This window comes from Brachionichthys hirsutus, chromosome 2 (genome assembly GCF_040956055.1).
Source record: "Brachionichthys hirsutus isolate HB-005 chromosome 2, CSIRO-AGI_Bhir_v1, whole genome shotgun sequence".
In the NCBI taxonomy this organism is placed as follows: domain Eukaryota; kingdom Metazoa; phylum Chordata; class Actinopteri; order Lophiiformes; family Brachionichthyidae; genus Brachionichthys; species Brachionichthys hirsutus.
In genome coordinates this window covers 2,766,211-2,784,182 of record NC_090898.1, presented here as the reverse complement: position 1 = coordinate 2,784,182, position 17,972 = coordinate 2,766,211, and the positions used below count along the sequence as shown (strand labels likewise).

Here is a 17,972-nt window from a genome sequence, read left to right as displayed (position 1 = left end):
TGTCTTTCTCTCCTATCCACAGCACAGATGCAATAATCTTCAGTTTAACATGTTTTGTGTAGGACACAAATGCAAGCAGTCACTCTTGTTCTCATCTCACCCGTACGTTTGTTACTGGTAATGAATTGTTTTTACCACCTTCTCGGCCTCGAGTGCTGGTGTAGGTGCATCCCTTTGTTTGTGTGTGTGTGACTGACTGCATTTGGGGGCAGCACTTGACTCCACACACCTCATCACACGTTACATTTGTCACGCACACACATCAGGCTGCCATTCATTCTCAACTTGTTTTGAGAGCTTCAGCAGACTGGCCATTTATTTCTTTGTTTGTAATTTCAGTCTGTTTGTCCCCCCCCCCCCCCCCCCCCCCGATGCACTCGTTTTGATGGGTGTGTTGCTATGGTTACCAAGACTGAATGTCAGGAGGGCTTCACTGAATTTTGACAGACACGCACACAGCAGCACCTTATGAGCGCACTGATAATTATGGCAGAGGACACAAAGTGACATGTCTGGGCTTTTCAGAGAGATGGAGGTGATTTAATATGTATTATGTAAACTATTTACCTTGAAGCAAATCTTGTGGACACAGAAGCAATTTGGTCAAAACGCATTTGTCTCTTCGAGGCTTTATCTTGTTCCAATTTGCCATTCGGTAGACCCCTGCTGAAAGTGATATTGCCCATCTTCACTACCTTAAAAGGTTTCCGCCTGTGTCATTAGCAGTGTGTTTCCTACGTGACTAAATTTACACTACTTTCCAAAAAATTTATAACGCACTTGTATACAGACACCCACCATTGTGTCACTCTTGACCTCTGTAAAAAACACATTATTTTTTGTCTCGTTCCGGATATATAAATATACCGTATTTTCCGGATTATAAGTCGCGGTTTTTTTCATAGTTTGGTCGGGGGTGCGACTTATAAATCGGAGCGACTTATATATGCTTTTTTTTACAAACTCTGTGAGCGCAGAGACAGTAGCCTACACATTTCTATAACAGGTGTTACAGGGAACTCTGGACCTCCAGAAACCGCGACAGATTCTGACGGGTCACAGAGTTATCTGTCACACCTGTTATCTAAAAACACAAATTAGAAGGGCTGAATGAAAATGGCGCCGAAAAGAAAGTCATATTCCGCGGCTTACAAGCTTCAGATAGTGAAATATGGAGCCGAAAACGGCAATCGAGCAGCAGAAAGAAAGTTTGGAGTGAGCGAAAAACTTGTAAGGGACTGGCGAAAAGCGGAGGTTACGCTTACTGAAATGAAGAAAACAAAGAAAGCTAATCGCGGGCGACAAGCTAGGTGGCCGCAGTTGGAGGAACGAGTTCACGCATGGGTGCTTGAACAACGTCCTGCTGGGAGAGGTTTGTCAACGGTGCAGTTGCGTCTCCACGCCCAGGTGGTTGCCAAGGAGGTGAATATAAACGGCTTTGCGGGAGGACCTTCTTGGTGTTACCGCTTCATGCAACGCAAACGCCTCTCTATCAGAGCAAGGACGACACTGTCCCAAAAACTGCCAGCGGATTTCGTGATTCGGAGTAAAACCTGATATTTTGGTAAACTTGTTAGCATGTTCTTTGTGCTATATGTTGTTTGGTGTTGGATTTTATCAAATAAATTTTCCCCAAAAATGCGACTTATCCTCCAGTGCGACCTATATATGTTTTTTTCTTCTTAATTATGCATTTTTTGGCTGGTGCGACCTACAATCCGGAGCGACGTATAATCCAAAAAATAGGGTATATCAATTAGCTATGTTGTAAGAGTAGATAAACAGAGAGGCATACGAGGGGCGACCAGGCAGAAAATAGCCAGAGTGGGACAAATACTTGAGAATGTGTACAAATATAAACAGTGAGAGAAATAAACACAGAGACAAACACATTTGCTGTGCTTCAGTGAATCCCAGTGTTGAACTGGTGGAGCCAGCAGGGCACGGGGGGGGGGGGGGGGGGGGGGGGGGGGGGGGGGGAATAATTTAAAATGGGAAAAATAAGACAATGATAAAAAAAAACAGCAAAAGTAACAGCAAAGGAGCTTTGCATTTATTTCCCTGTCTATTTCCTGCCTCCCTTTTCATTTATTGACCACAATATGTTTTATAATTAAGAAGACAGTAATTTATTTTGCAGGGTGTTGCATTTTACTCAGGTTACTTCATGTCCCACGTATTAATGGCGTACATTTTTCTTTTTTTTTTAATTTCCCCCCCAAAGTATTTTTATTACACATCAAGTCATTCACAAAAGCATAATACAGTCATCACTTTTTTTTATACACCCAAACCCATGAACATGCCCACCCTGTTGCACCATAAAAATAAATTAATAATAATAATAAATAAATAAATAAAAATGTCACAAATATTAGTCACAGACTCCTATCAATAAGACTATTCCAGAATAAGAGAGATATCTAGCTTTTTTTTATGAGATTCAAAACAGGTTGCCACGTACTGAAATACGTATTGGCACATCCTCCAATAGAATTTCTAATTTGTTCCAATGTTAAGTGATGTTTTTATATTTTCTTTTTAAATGTTTTAATTGTTGCCCCAGGTTTGGTAAAAGGGTATAATATGGGACCTTTAAAAAATTAGCATTTGTTTTTGTTTAAAACGTGGTGAAAAAAAGATACTGGTCATTATGTTCTATTTCATTGTGATTTGTCTTTGATCTATAAGGTCTCGGTCTCAACCTCCAAAGGTCTCGGTTGGTGTGCTCTCGACTACAACACTAGTACCTTACACATACACTGACATAAACTTAGACATTCTAGTTATGCCTTTGGAAGGCTTTGTGTTCTTGATAGCATCCTTCTGTTTGAGGATTGTACATGCCGCTCGTACCGTTGTGCCAAATCACTTACACGGACACCACGGTCACGTTAATCAATAATCATATGATTCATTTCCGTCTTGATCATGCATTTTTTTCCTCTTACTGCCAACCTCACCACTCACTTTCTTTGGACCCATCACTTAAGGAATACTCACAGAGTAGACCTCCCGTGCACTGACCCTGCCTGATTCCCAGATTCTGTCTACTCGCCTGCTCCTTGAGATTTGTCTGCCTGATAGTCCTGACTTCCCGTGTATGACCTTTGCCTGATCCCTGGAACTGTCTCTGTGCCTGCCCCAATCCTGCTTTGTCTGCTGATCTGGACTGACTTCCTGGTAACTGGAAATAAAGCTCTGTTTTTGGATTCCCACTGTACTGTCGTGCATTTGGGTTCTTACCTGCCTTGGTTCGTGACAGTACTTATAATTCCATCGTGTCTCTATATTGTGTCTGGCATGCAATTAACTAACAACAATAAAGCTTTCTTCTTCTTCTTAAAACACATTGTGCTTCCTGATTTTTAGCCGTCTGAGTTCATTCTTCTTGTTTACCCGCTCACTAATTTCTTCAACAAGTCAGTTAGAATGGTCTCGGCAGCATTTCTTTGTATCTCTCAGATAAGGATGTCAAACTTATAGAGCTGTCTCTCCGTTGTTGCTGTTTTCTGGGGTTTGGGCTGCCACACAGCTCTCAATTACAGAGCTCGGAGGCTTTGAGGCTTGCATATAGCAGCTTGCTTTCTGCGATGCTCTGGCTGGGCAGCGGGGGACTTGCCTGACTCTGACAGTCAGCCGCGTGTGTGTGTGTGTGTGTGTGTGTGTGTGTGCACGTGTAGATATGTATTAATTATTCAAAGTCTATTAAAGCTTAAAGATGCCTCTCTGATCGTTGCCGTGTTTAATGGAGAGAGACAGATGAGAAGAGAAGCGTCTGCAAAAAAAAAAAAAGTAACATGAGCACTGTGGCCGTGGCCTAGTTGTTAGAGAAGAGGCAAGTCTGCTAAAACAAGCATGAGCATACTGAGCATAAAGAATTAGAAAAACACCATTTGCAAAGAATTGTATTCCATAAAACTGTGATTTTGTATTCTGTACATTTCCCTTTAATGAATTTGAATCAACTTTTTAGGATTTCTGGCCCTTTAGTTTCACAATTAACAATGAATTACAGTTAATAACAGTTAATTAGTTGCATATAAATCAAATACATACATGGATCCTATATAACACGTCAGTGTTGACAGAAAGGCATGGTGCAAGCCACAAAGTCGATGAAAGGAGAGGGATGGATGTGAGCGACGTTAAGCTATAAGAGATGAAACTCCACTCGAGGGTCGTAACACTCTCCGTGCCTCACGTCTCCTGAGCATCTACTCAAGAATTCCATGTCATGTAGTTCATGCTATCTGCTTTACTTCTTTCTCTCTTGGCATCTCAGTGCCTTAAAATTGTTTGATGGCATCATTTCTTGGTCATTTATGTCACAGACCTTTATTTTCCGCGTGGAAAATAAGTAGATTACATTCTAAGTCACGAGCCATTCAGTCACAGAAGAACCAAAGCATCTTTAATATTATTGCTCATTGTCTTATTCATGGCTTAAATTCACGTGTTCTCTCCCATGCATGCCTACACACACACACACTCACATAACGTCGAACTGGACATTTTTGTATTATTAACTGTTCTTACGTGCATCAGTCATATATGTCTCCCCGGATGATGCTCCGTGTCCTTTGCTGTTTCTTGTGTGAACCTGCTACTTCAAGCTAAAGCCTTAATAAACAGCACTACAGTGTTGCGTTGAAGGCAGATGAGTAATCAAATATGGAAAACTAGTTTTGAAAGAGTTTTGATTGTGCTCGTTGTCTCATTGGATGAATTTAATGGCCACCAAACTGTTGAATGGTGTGCTGAAGAGCAGGGACAGTGGAATGTGGTATACATCCGTTCAGTCCGTCAACATATTCAGGAGAGGATAAAAACATCTGGAGTAGATAAGATGATTTGATTCTTCATTTACCTTCCTTATTGAGAACGTTGTGAGGGTGAATCGTCACAGCTGGAGGCTGTGTTTCTGCTATCACCTGCAACTCATGCCTCATTAGTCCAGACACTACTTAAACTCTGCTCCTGCCACACCCATCTGCCAGATTGTTAGTGATGATTCCTTCTTTCCAGCTTGACCTCCTGTGTCCTGATTCTGGGATTCTGTCTATTTGCCTCCTACTTTGGCCCTGTCTGCCAGTCTGCTCTGATTGCTTGGTTCATGACCGCTGCCTGTTTTCTGGAACTGCCTCATTGCCTGCCCTTATCCGGTTTAGTCTGCTGTTTCGGACTGACTGACTACCTGGTTTTTGACAATAAAGATCAGTTTCTGGAAATCTCCTTGTCTGTCGTGCATTTGGGTTCTTACCTGCTTCGGCCCGTGGCCACTGATCACCATTGTCTTAAACTGGAGAAATGTAGACATTCATAAGTGTCAAACTTTATGCACTTCATCTTTACAACTTCACCCACTCCGCTACATATCTCCCATAGTAATTGGCTGCAGAGTGAGTGACCACCAAAGGCTTCTAGCAGAGCTCAAAGTGTATTTTATTGAGCAGAGCACATGATTGCTTTGTACTTCCTGGGTTGAATCTATTGTGTCCCAGATGACAAGTAGCACTATCATTTTTCTCATAGGAAGAAGGAACAAATTCTGACCCTGCAGGATAAAAAGAGATATCACATTTTCTGTGTTGCATCATACAGTACTTACTGGTCGTAAGTACCACATCACTTTATTTGCCCCAATATTTTGATCTTGCCGTGATAAAAAAAGACGTAATTATATAGCAGGTTTAAAAGTGTATTTTAAATTAAACATTTTAACACATTAATAATAATAACTAGAAAAGCACTCAGAGAGCACAAACCTCTGCCAAGCAGCTCATTCCCCTCCTAACTGGATTTACATTATTCACATGGTGATCCAGATCACCATCAAAAGGTTATAAATTGTTCTTTGTACCAATATACACCAACCTTGAGAAATAAAAATAGTTTTTCCTGACCTCATTCTGGATCAGATCCAGAATACATTTTTCAAGCTAGTGCATATTGGACCGCTTTATTACTGTGCTTTTTGGTGAGTGAATTGAATGCCTATTTTAAGATAGGATTATTTGAAAAAGCCTACATTACACATACATAGGAAATCCAGATTATTTTTGTATCAGTAATGCTACTAACAGACAAACATCGTGAAATACATGACACCTTTGGCCTTGGTAATAATAATAATGTTTCATAATAATGAAACTGTTAATTAATCTACAGTCTAATAAAACTATGGGTGTCAAATTATTCAGTTAATTGCAATTAATTAATTACAGTCATACTTAGCGGGTTGTGTTTTTTGATCACATTAATCTAATTTTTAATCTCTAACTTGACTGTTTCTGGATTGCCGTTTTTTTAAAACCCGTTTTCATTCGTTGGGCTTTTTTTACTTGAGTTGTTGGGGGTGGAATAGTCAGTGACACCTTCAAGTGGACACTGATTGGCTGTTATTGCTTTTGGCCTTGTTTAGCACAAGCTGATGGGCTCCTATTTTAGGTGGGCGGGAGAGTAGTGGAGAGGAACGCAAAGCACCCAGTCGTGAGTGCAGACACAGCTAACGTTAGCAACTTAGCGAGCCAGAGCAAAGCTCTTCACCGAACCAAACTGGAGGAGACACCCCACGTTTGGTCAGAGTAGCTGCTAAGTCCTCTGACTGTAACCTACTAGAAGTGATTGCTTGATGTTATTTCAGCACTTTATTTTATGATGATGAACAATGTTATTTTTGATGTGCTAACTTAGAGCTCTGTGATTGATGGGTCTGTATTATTTTTTATAATCTGAAGCAGAGGAAAAGCAACAAGTTCAGTGGTCAATACAAGCGAATTATCGGTTGATTAAGCTGTCATCATTTTGACTTGTCTCCTTCTGTTTCCTGTGGGGATGGAAAAGACAGCTATAACAAAAGGTTAATGAAAAAAAGAGAGAGAACAAAAGATGCGAGCAGAAAAATAGAGGACATTTTTAGAGATACAACCTCATGACCGGTCTGTGTCTTCATTAATTTGAGAGATCCACTGGGATTATTGTCATGACCCATTACACGATATCGTAGTATTCTCTGGTGTGTGTTTGCGTTGGTTTCTTTGAGATTCATTCTCAAAGGGCATAGCTATATTAACGTCTAAAACTGGCACATTGCTCAACAGATGAGTCGTACACTTTGTCTCTTGGGAAATGTTGTCATCATTTCAGATCTGTCTTTCTTTCTGGATATATATATATATATACTCGTGTGTGTGTGTGTGTGTGTGTGTGTGTGTGTGTGACTGTAACAGTGGTGGTTGATGTGGTCTTGTCCCCTCCTTTCTGATGTGGTTCATTGGACCGTAACGCTAATCAGCGGGGATGCTCTACACTGTGGTGACCTCCTGACACGCACACACATGGAGGCCCTCATCCATCAAACTCTGGGGCTGTCAGTACCTCATTGAGGTGGTGTCATGGGTGGCCTCATCACCATAAATATGATGTTGTCCATCCTGATACAAAGACATCAGAAATTAGGGAATTAAAACAATTAAATAAATGAAAAATTAAGTTGACTTAATGTGCCTTTGAATGTAACAGCTATTAGTGGAAATGGTTGGCACTGATACTGGCGAGAGGCGGAGTACTCAATGAACAAATCGCCAGTACATCAGTGATGATGATGAATATATTTATTCGATAGAATGTTAGAGTACAAGTACAGTCACACAGTAGCATGTATTACAGTACAAGTACAGTCAAACATCCTGTCTAAGAGGAGCATTTCAAAAAAGCCCTTGCGGTCTTGTTTCCGTTGAAAGTCCTTAGTACATAAATCTAAGGATTTATGTACTAAATGTACTAAATGTACTTATGTACTAAATCCTACTAACATGTACCTCTTTGGCCTCCTTCAAAACGGCCCTAAACATACACCTTTTAGGGGAACAGAAACGTAAGAAATCACGTCCCCACTTCGGGTCGTGACGTGCTCGGCTGAGCATCTGCTAATGTCTCGGAATCGGGGAGCATATGCACCAATTTATTTTGAAAGTATTATTGACTATTGACAGTCTATTGAGAAAGTTCAATTGATCTGTGAGAGAAACTGAGCCGATTGGTTGCCGAGCTAAAAGTATTGACCATAACAGCACATTTCAAGACCATCTTAGTGGTGAAAAGCTTGCAGGCAAAAGCTGAATAATTATCCACAGTGTCTTCCAACACAGGATGTCCTCTATGTGCTGGCTGCCAATGGCTGTGGGCCTTATGGTATGCTCTGTCTTTTAGGTTGCTCTGTGTCATTAAAGCATCCATAGGGAGCTCAAACAACAACCTGATTACCCCCTCCTATAGGACCAACATGGGTAAATCATATTTTTATAATACAGCCACCCAAGGGTGGAACTGTTTGACTCCTGCCCTCAAAACATGCACCTCTTTGGCCTCCTTCAAAACGGCCCTAAAAATACACCTTTTAGGGGGACAGAAACGGAGATAGTCATCGCGACTCTCTCCGGATCAACCCCACCCCTTTTTTTTTTGTCCACCTACGTTGCACATATTAAGTGTCTTGGTATTTATTGTAATTTATGTAATTTATTGACATTCATTGTCATTTTGCATCTGTGGTGTGATTTATTGTTAATTTATTGTTAGTTTGCATCTGTGGTGTAAAATAATTTTTATTTTTCTAATGTTATTTTGCATGAATTGAGTAATTTAATACTGGTTTTATTTGTATTGTTAAATGTTGATGATTTATGTACTAAGGACTTTCAACGGAAACAAGACCGCAAGGGCTTTTTTGAAATGCTCCTCTTAGACAGGATGTTTGACTTTATTTGTACTGTAATACATGCTACTGTTTGACTGTACTTGTACTGTAATACATGCTACTGTGTGACTGTACTTGTACGCTAACATTCTATCTAATAAATATATTCATCATCATCATATGGCTAGCAATGGAGAAGTCATGCTAATGAAACTGATGCATTATTGTTGGTCATTAACAGTCATGCTATGTGTCTAAAGGTATATCTTTAATTTCCAAGTGGCCGCCACGTAATTTAACACAGTGGTCCCCAACCTTTTTCCTGCCACGGACCGGTTTCATGCCGTGAAATCTTTATATTATGCACTTGTATTTAATAGTTACACAATATCTACTCACCATAAATTGTGGTCACAATAATTACTTCTGTCCTTCATGGTTTTTTGTTTCATAAATTCCACATTCTTGTTTTTTAATCCAGGGTTCTTGGTCTCTATGTGCCGAAGAAGTTTTGAACCTTGCATTGCTCGTTAATGAAGCCAGTCAGCTGTTGATAAACCGTGTTTTAAGTCTTAATCCTGGTTTCTCTTTTTGGAGGTCAACGCCTCCTCTTCTTCCTCCTTTTCTTCCTCCCCAGTTGGACTTTTTTCCTTAGCAAAGAAGCTCTCCAAAGACTTTTGTTTCTTTTAATTAATTTTCGCTAGTTCACGGCTGGGTTTTTTTAGCAACGTATCAAGAGACGATTGTTACGTTGGAGAAAATCTGGTCTGCAGCTGTCCACCGAATGGAAATTGTGTTTTTATTGGTCATTTTCATTGGCAGTACAGAGGGTTGACTTAGTTGAAGGTTCACCTTCCCACTTTTGATCATGTTGTCTGTGAATCGGTCCCAAGGCTACTGTAAAACACTGCACAGAGCCAGAGGACAAGTGTGTGTGTGGTTAGTGTTAGTGTTAATGCTCTCTGAGATACACAGTCTTTCTGGGTTTATATCAGTTATATAGCTTGGTGCATGGCTCTAGCAGATAGCAGGAACAATGTCCGACATCTCCGTGCAGAAGAGAGCTGTCCTAGGAACAGCTAAGATCCTGCGCAGAACCCTCAACCGGACCGGAGCTTGAAGGAGACACCGGGCGGGCGAGACGATTATGTATTTTATTTATTTATATAAATGGTGAGTACGACCCCCCATGTTGCCACCCTGACCTTTTCCCATTGGTGACTTCACCTCATCTACTCTCATCCCGCAGTTTAATAAGCAAGTTTATTGTACCAAAGATCTCGGGTCTCATGTCCTCCTCCTCTCTTTCTCGCCTCGCCTCTCCTCTGCTGTTCTTACTTGATGGCTCAGCTCTGCTCATCCTCCACAGCCTCACTCATCCCTTAACTTGCACTGCAGTAAATTGATGTCTCAACAAGGCATTTAACTGGAGATGATGTGTGCTGGTGGTTCCAATGGTAAGCTTTCAGTGGCCATGACTGGGAGCCAGACAGGCTCACAAGTAAGTTATGGTGGAAAAGAGGACACTGCTAAGATAACTTTCATGCCTTGATAGAATAAAGATGGGAAAGCAATATGAACAGAAGGAAGGCGCAAAGAAAAGATCAGGTGTGAGTGAGAGGAAGAAAGAGAGGGATAAGATGAATCCCTCAGGTAAAGAGATTGTTGTGTCTCATTGTGTAGAACTGCTCTGCTACGTGATCCAGACTCAGCTTTGACATCTGTCACCACTCCTCACGAAACGCCTCCTTTTATGTTCGCTCACTCCTGCTACCCTCTCTTTTCTTTCTGTGTTGATGTGATTGTGTGTCTGTGTGCCGTTAATGTGTGTTTTATGTGTTGTCATGCATAGGACTGTGACAGTGCGCTTCTGATGCTGACTCTGGTGCATCGGTAATAAGGAACAGGCCTTGGGAGGGAAAGACTTTTGATCCCAGTCCTTCCAACATTCACAACGACTACGACTTCACACGCTAAACTTCCTTCTCCTCAGAGGAGCCAATTCCACCGTTTCCTTTTTGTCATTCTCGGCGTTTTTTTTAGAGGCTAGAAGCAGTTCATTAGCGGTGTGTTGCCATCTGTGAATGCTTTGAGTGTCAGACTCACTAATTGACAGTCTGCTTCGCTGGGCTCGCTTGGCATTGATTTGATCTTTCTCTGTCTCTGCGCTCTAATCCCTTTCCACTTCCTCCTTTCTTCCTAGAATGACATCGACATATTTATATCACGTCAGGTTGTCTGTCAATATGACCCGCCAAAAACCTCCCAACCTCCTGTTAATGGCTACAAGTTGACGTTACTAAACGAGCAAACTGCAATTAGACTATGACAGCAAAGCTACCAGTTAAAGAGGCATTGATGTTTAAAGGTTTACAGATTTAATTTATTCTTTTATCCATATTTGGATGGGGAGCTTGTGCTGTTTTTATTTTTTATTTTTTTTACCTTTTGTTCATTACTGAAAAAGGCAGCACTTTGATTTATCACCCATTAATTGCCTTCTGTTATTTGGAAGGTGATTATAAGGTTGGCTGATAGCACTGGACATTCAACACCACCAAGCTTCACATTATCCAGAGCCATATGAGTCATGCTTAAATCGGAAATATTGACTCATTTAAAGGAACATATAACAACATATTAACTCATTTAGTGCCAGTCATTTTCAGTTCAGTGTGTAGAGTGCCCCAGTTTTTGCTCATTTTGCCCTATCTTCCAATCCCCACAGAATATTCTCTACTATGACTATGCAAACACTAAAACTACAAAATGAAAGATTAAACTATCGTCTTTCATCAGGATAAGTAAAATTCATAGTTTAAAACAGTCATAGTTTAAAATGGACTTTAATACTGAATATACAAACATGTAGTCATAAACGTCTGTAAATTACATACAGTAGCCAACATAAACTATATAATGGCCTGATAACAACCATTGTCCTATATTATATTACTGTATTATATTACTGAGTGCAAATGGTTACGTTTTATTTAAAGTGTATTTCTTTCGCTCCACCAGCAATGAGAAGCCCTTTGTCTTTCAAAGTTGTAAAAATCAGAACAGCACTGCTCAAAGTTAACAGTACTAAAGCGTTCACTCAGAATGAGTTCCACAGAGCACCTGTTTCTACTGGCCATTTTTGAGAAGCTCCGTTCTACATAGCCAGTAGATGCTCAAGGTGTGGCTGATGATAGACATCTTATTGAGCGCTCCTTGAGAGACAGCCGTCCACACCACGTTCTGAGAAGTGCAACTCTCGGAATGTTAATCCCTTTTAAATTTCTATGCGGTTAAGTATTTTATGCTTACCAGATCATTTCTTGTTTATTCATTTGTCTCTCTTATTAATCAAATCAGGGACATACATTGTATTTACTCTGTTGTAGTATCATAGCAATACACAGTAAAGAATTAGTGGTAGATTAATGACATATAATGAGTACAATTTTAGTATATATTTGATACATTTTCATCTTTCTTGTGAACACATTCACTGAGTGCCTGTTAACCTCTAAGCAACCAAATAGTTTTTTTTGTAATACTTACGTTGTAGTATCCGGGATTCTTTTTAATTATATATATTCATATTGTTTGTAACATAAACCTGCTGTTCCTTAACATTCCAATGATCATTACACTGTCAGCTTCTGGAGATGCTGGCGGTGCTGGGATGTTGTTCTCCAGCCTGCTGCTCCACGAGCCACGAGAAACACTCTGGGACCAAAAGCGCAGTTCGCGCTTATACTTTCTAACTGTGTATGTTGTTCCTCCCACTCTCGTCTGTACTTCTGAAGCTGCTTTTGTTCTTTCCTGACTCTTTCTGGGTTGAGCGGGGAAGTGGGCTCTCTCAGTCCGATACCGTCAGATCTGAAAAAAAGTGTATTTTATTTTCAGCAATGAGAAGCCATTTGTCTTTCAAACGTTGTAAAAATCAGTCATGATGTCGTTCCTGGGCGAGGCAAGCCGCGAGAGGTGGAGGGTCTTCGACAACCCCATTTGGCACTGATTGGCCGAAAACCAGAGGGGGGAAATCATTCATGAAAAAAATAATAATAATAATAATTCACAATAATTCATATGGAACGCACCTATTTAAAAAAAAAAAAAGGGACGATTCCCTATTTCAAGGGACGGTTGGCAACCCTATTTGTGGCTGAGGCAGTGTGCTGTATTGTCATGATAGGAGGAGTGGTGTCTCCTGGTGCCATTTTGTTAACCCCTCCCGCATTCCCAGACCAATCTACAACTCATTACTGCTGCTCCATTAGACAGCACCTCTGCACAGAGGCAGACGCTGAGATACTGAGATTACGCTGCAGAGACAAGGCTGCCGGCATATTTGAATGGAGCTATTCATTCCTTATTAAATAGAAAATACTTCATCCTGATTTATTATTGCAGATATAAAAATCTGCCATAGTGGAGCAGATAATTGCACATGTAGCCATAATCATCAATATGTCTGCCCAAAAATTAGTTGTCTCCTTTATAAATCAACATGCATTGATTTTAAGCCTCATATATGTATTAAAGTTGAATATAAATTTGGGTATTGCTGATCATTTGGTACCAAGTACATGTCTGTATCTATTACAGCTCTTGAGATACAGCATATAGATTATTGTACAGACTTGGGGTAGCTAGAAATGTGTAAAATTAATTGTTATTAAGTGAATATGGTTATATGAAAATGCCAAGATGTCTGCCATTAACTTGAAGTAATCATAAATGCAGTACAGTATTTAGACGTTGATAAAAGCAGATATTTTGGTACCATGCACATCTATTACGGTTCATAAGATACAGCATATATGAGTTACAACTGCACAGAGCTGTACTCATGAGACACAGTTTATGGCACTTGCACCTGCCACAACAGCCAGATTTACAGCCACATTTGGTGAGTTGTTCGCAAGTCTTGGCTATTGGAGAGTTGGCTGTCCAGACGAGCTGCTCTGGTTGGTGGAATTGACTCATAAGGCCTCTGCTTTATGGCGAATATGTCAAGCTGGACCTCATCCACAGTAGCAGCTGTTGTGCTGGATCTGTCATACATTAGGATGACAAACTTATCTAGAATCTCTAGGTCACAATCCTCCAGTGTGGGAGGGTAAATACCCAGTTTAGAGAATATAGGCGAGACCTCTGGACATATGTCCCATGTCTGCCAAGCAGTTTTATTTCCTTTGTTGCAGAAGGCTGACACGGTGTCACATCCTGTAAGGGTATGCAAGAATAGCATGCCTTTGACCTTCTCCTAGCCAACATACTGAAATATGTCATGTGCACTCATTCAGCGAAGGCCCTGACCTTGCACAAATGCAACCCACATCTACTGTAGTCCAGCCTATTGGAAAAAGGCGAAGACACTTATGTGCTAAGACAGGATCATCTGTGTAATTTGTCTTGATCATGATGGATTGGCTACCATGTTTGGCTACCGCTTTCTCGTGAGCATTTATCTAGTCCATCAAGACCAGTTCAATGAGTACGGATGACAGCAGGTCCCTTTCTGAGAATGACCATATTTTGGGCAAACATTTGTGCAACTTTGTCAGCAAGAAAGTGATACAACTGTCTTGTTATTGTGCCTCAGGAAGTTATGCCAGTTAGATGGCATGGTGTTCTTATTTGTCACCTTGCGTCTTCCCCCCTGGCCACGTTTGGACCTGTGTCAGAGTTATTATTTCATTTCCATTGGCACATAGGATAGTCTTTAAAATGGAAGAAGCCACGAGGGTTTCTCTGGAGGAATTCCTTTGTCTCTGAGTTGTTGAAGGGGGTAGGGGTCTATGCAAAGAGCTGAGAACCACCTACTTTTACAGTGTCAATAAAAGGTCCAAGAGGACCCTGTCGGTGGGGGTCTTTCTTTGTAGCTGCTGGACAAACAAAGGCCTCACCCGGCCGGTAAAGTGTCGAAGTTTGTCTGTCTGCTTTATTTTGTGTGCGTTTAGTCATTTCCTACACAGGGTGTGAGGGAATCACTCTGTCTACCTGGTTTCAGCTTTAAGGCTTGAAGGGCTGTACTGTATTCAATCAGGACATTTGCATACTATTTTATATTACTAACTCTTTATTATACTTCACCTCACTGAAACCTCAAATGTCCCCTCAATCCCTGCATACCTGAATAAACACATTCAAAGATTTAGTGACACCCACAGTACAATACTAGAGGGAGCTCAAACAACAACCTGATTACACCCTCCTATAAAACAAACATGGGTTTGAAGCACGACTTCACCGAGAAACATTCCTAGTCTGTGAACCCTCACTGACAATGGCAATAAACACGTTCTGATTCTGATTCTGATTCTGCATCATGATACGGAAAATATCGGAGTAGAAAGAGACAATTTCCTCTGAGTAGGCATCGTGGGTGAGACCAAAGAAACGGTCGTTCGCTCGAAAACAGACTAAACAGAATAGTGCGGTCAAAGTCGAACAGTGGCGAGGCGCATGGGTTGCAAGTCGAAAATGATCTGGACCAATTTACTATCACTGCATCATATTCAAACGCTTTTAAATTGATTGAAACTTGCCTTGAGTGGAAGCTTGACAAACAGATGTGATATTTTTTGCATCACTTGTATACGAAGTAAATTCAACATACTGATATGAAACACCCTGTAGAGTTTAATAATTTATTAATACAACAGGAGCATAATTCCTGACCCCAATAATATTCAGTTTAAATGCTAAATTACTTAAAGACATATAATGTAAAGATGGTGAAACAGATTCCAGCTGACAGACGGCTAATGTTTCTTTCATTGACTTAAGACTGAAAAATGCCACTTCAGTTATAATCCTTCAATTATTGTGGCTGTTTCACAGTACACACAGCACTGCAGTACAATTAACACTGTCTTTGTTTAAGTCCACAATGAAAGAGTCAGAGTATCCGTTGGTGCATTCATTCAGGTACAAACATGTCCAATGCCATTGTTATTGGGAGGGGGTTAATTCCAAAATGGAATGCTCTCATTTTGACAACTAACTGCCACATTTATTAATCACTGGTTCACAAATAGGACACAGCATGATTCTGAAGAGCACTGATCATTTTGTAAGTGGAAGTTTTAGTTCTGCATCTTCAGACATTTTCCATCAGCAGAACAAAGTATGTCAGACTTTGGAATTAGGCGGTTGGGAAGAATGAATTAATGGATAATTATGGGCATAAGGGAGTTCTGTAATACCATGGTGCCACTTCATCTACAATTATTCCTTACCAGTGTGATTAAATAGCTTGATCTTTTTCCTCTGTTTCTGCAGCACCGTCTGTCAATCCAGATTACTATATGCTTTCTTTCCCAGTCATGTTTCAATTTGTTTATTCATGTTTTGTTTTCTCTCTCATCTCAAGGAGTGTCCTCAGATCCTGCCCTCCACCCAGATCTATATCCCTGCTGGAGTGATGAGGCCAATCAGCCTGCTGGCCCAAAACCTCCCACAGCCACAGTCTGGGCAGAAGAACTATGAGTGCATATTCCACATCCAGGGAAACACACATAGTGTCCCGGCTCTGAGGTTCAACAGAACCAGCCTACAGTGTCAGAAGGCCACGGTAAGGCTCCAACCCAATCCTCTAAACCAAATGACCAGTTCACTAAAACACATTTAATAAAACTAGCCCCCATTTGCCAAAACCATAAACACATTTCACATGAAGACACAACATTCACAAAACACAATCCCCCTTTTCTCATGAATCTAAACACATTTGTCTTGCCACAGTCTGCAAAATTTGAACACGCTGGGTTTCATTCATTTAACGTGACACTTGTTAAAAGCCAGTTCAGCGTGCAGTTTGCTGAAGGTTCCAAACGTGCACCACAATGGGATGAGACTGTCAGAGGAGGGAGAGCAGACAAACTCGCACTGTCATTACTTTACGTTACGAGATTGTGTGTTATTTGGTTATGTGTGGCTTTCTGGAAAACAATACCTTTTTACACTTGTGGGCTTTGAGCAGCTGTTTTGGTGTGAAAGTTTGAGTTTTGTGTATGTAGCTTTAGAAAAGTGTGTTGTGTTTAGAGTTTCGGGAGAATGGAGGAAAGTTTTCTGCAATGTGTTTAAGAAATTAAAACAGCCCACATTTGTTGGTTGTACTGCAGTTCTACCCCTCTCAACTGTGACAAAAGAGTTTTGAACAAAGTTAATGCCATAACTTGTGTTGGATGATATTTTTGCTGAGCGCCATATGTAGCCGGTTACATATGCTGCTCAGGATCAGCACTGGACAGCTCCATATGTAGCCAGCTCCATATAGCGCCCAGTATCAGCACTGGACAGATCAATAAGAAGCCAGCTACATATAGTCCTCAGGATCAGCTTTCTTGTTTTCCTTTTCTACCTGGCGCTTTGAAACCTTATTCAGAAAACGACTACATAAATATAGTTTATTACATGTATTATCACTTTATCTTTGAAATATAACACATTTTATTATACAAATTTCTCAACAAGCTAGACCTTCTTTCATGTGAAAAAGCTACATTCTTAAAGTGGCTGCTTTCAAACACTATAATCTTAGTGTCTAATAATCATCATCAAGGCCAATATCAGCCAACCATGAAGCTTCAAAAATGTTACGGGGGCTAAGGAACTCCCGTTGGGCATGGAACCGAGTCAGGAAAAGACTGGACCGTTGTTCAAGGCTGTATTATTCCTGAACAGTTGTAGTTCAAGTCAGATAGACCAGCAGGAATAGACTGGTTAAGGACCTGGAGCTGAGGCGTATGACCAGAGGCGCTGACTGTCACAAAGCGACTCTCTCTTCATTCTCACTCCTCATTCCTGCCTCTTAGCCCTCAGTCAAACTGTCACCATTAATAGGAAGCAACCATTTCAGCAAAATTTATTTCCTCAGCTCCAATCAGGTCATGAGGCAGAGGGGAGACATTTTATGACACCAATTACGACTTACCGTACTTAACGAGATCTATGATTAACATGCAAGCTGGACACCTCGCTTGCTCACGGTGATCGGCCCGGTAGTGAGTCTGTGTAGTTAACCCTTTAAGCCCGGGTAGTTTGGGCGCACCCAACCGCCATTACGGCTGTGGCACCAGCACCACCTGGTGGTCAAAGTCAGTCTTTACAACCGGAGCACCTGCACCGTTTCCCGGTAATGGTGGTGCATATTACCGTAAAACCAGGCAACGACAACAGGAGTACCAGCGACCTGTTCGGGACAAAGGGGTTAAAGGCAGCAGGAGCCAATGTGTGTGGCTTTGGGAAAGGGACATTTAGCCCGCTGGCG

The 17,972-nt window shown here is 41.0% G+C and overlaps 1 protein-coding gene across 1 annotated transcript in view; it reads left to right on the top strand.

Annotated features, from left to right (window-relative positions):
• The window catches only part of LOC137905801 (plexin-A1-like), a 174,330-nt gene that overhangs the window by 97,096 nt on the left and 59,262 nt on the right, over window positions 1–17,972 (top strand). Inside the window, exon 9 of the mRNA XM_068750066.1 lies at window positions 16,074–16,274. Coding sequence (XP_068606167.1) covers window positions 16,074–16,274 — 201 coding nt within the window. The remainder of the gene's footprint in view (window positions 1–16,073; window positions 16,275–17,972) is intronic.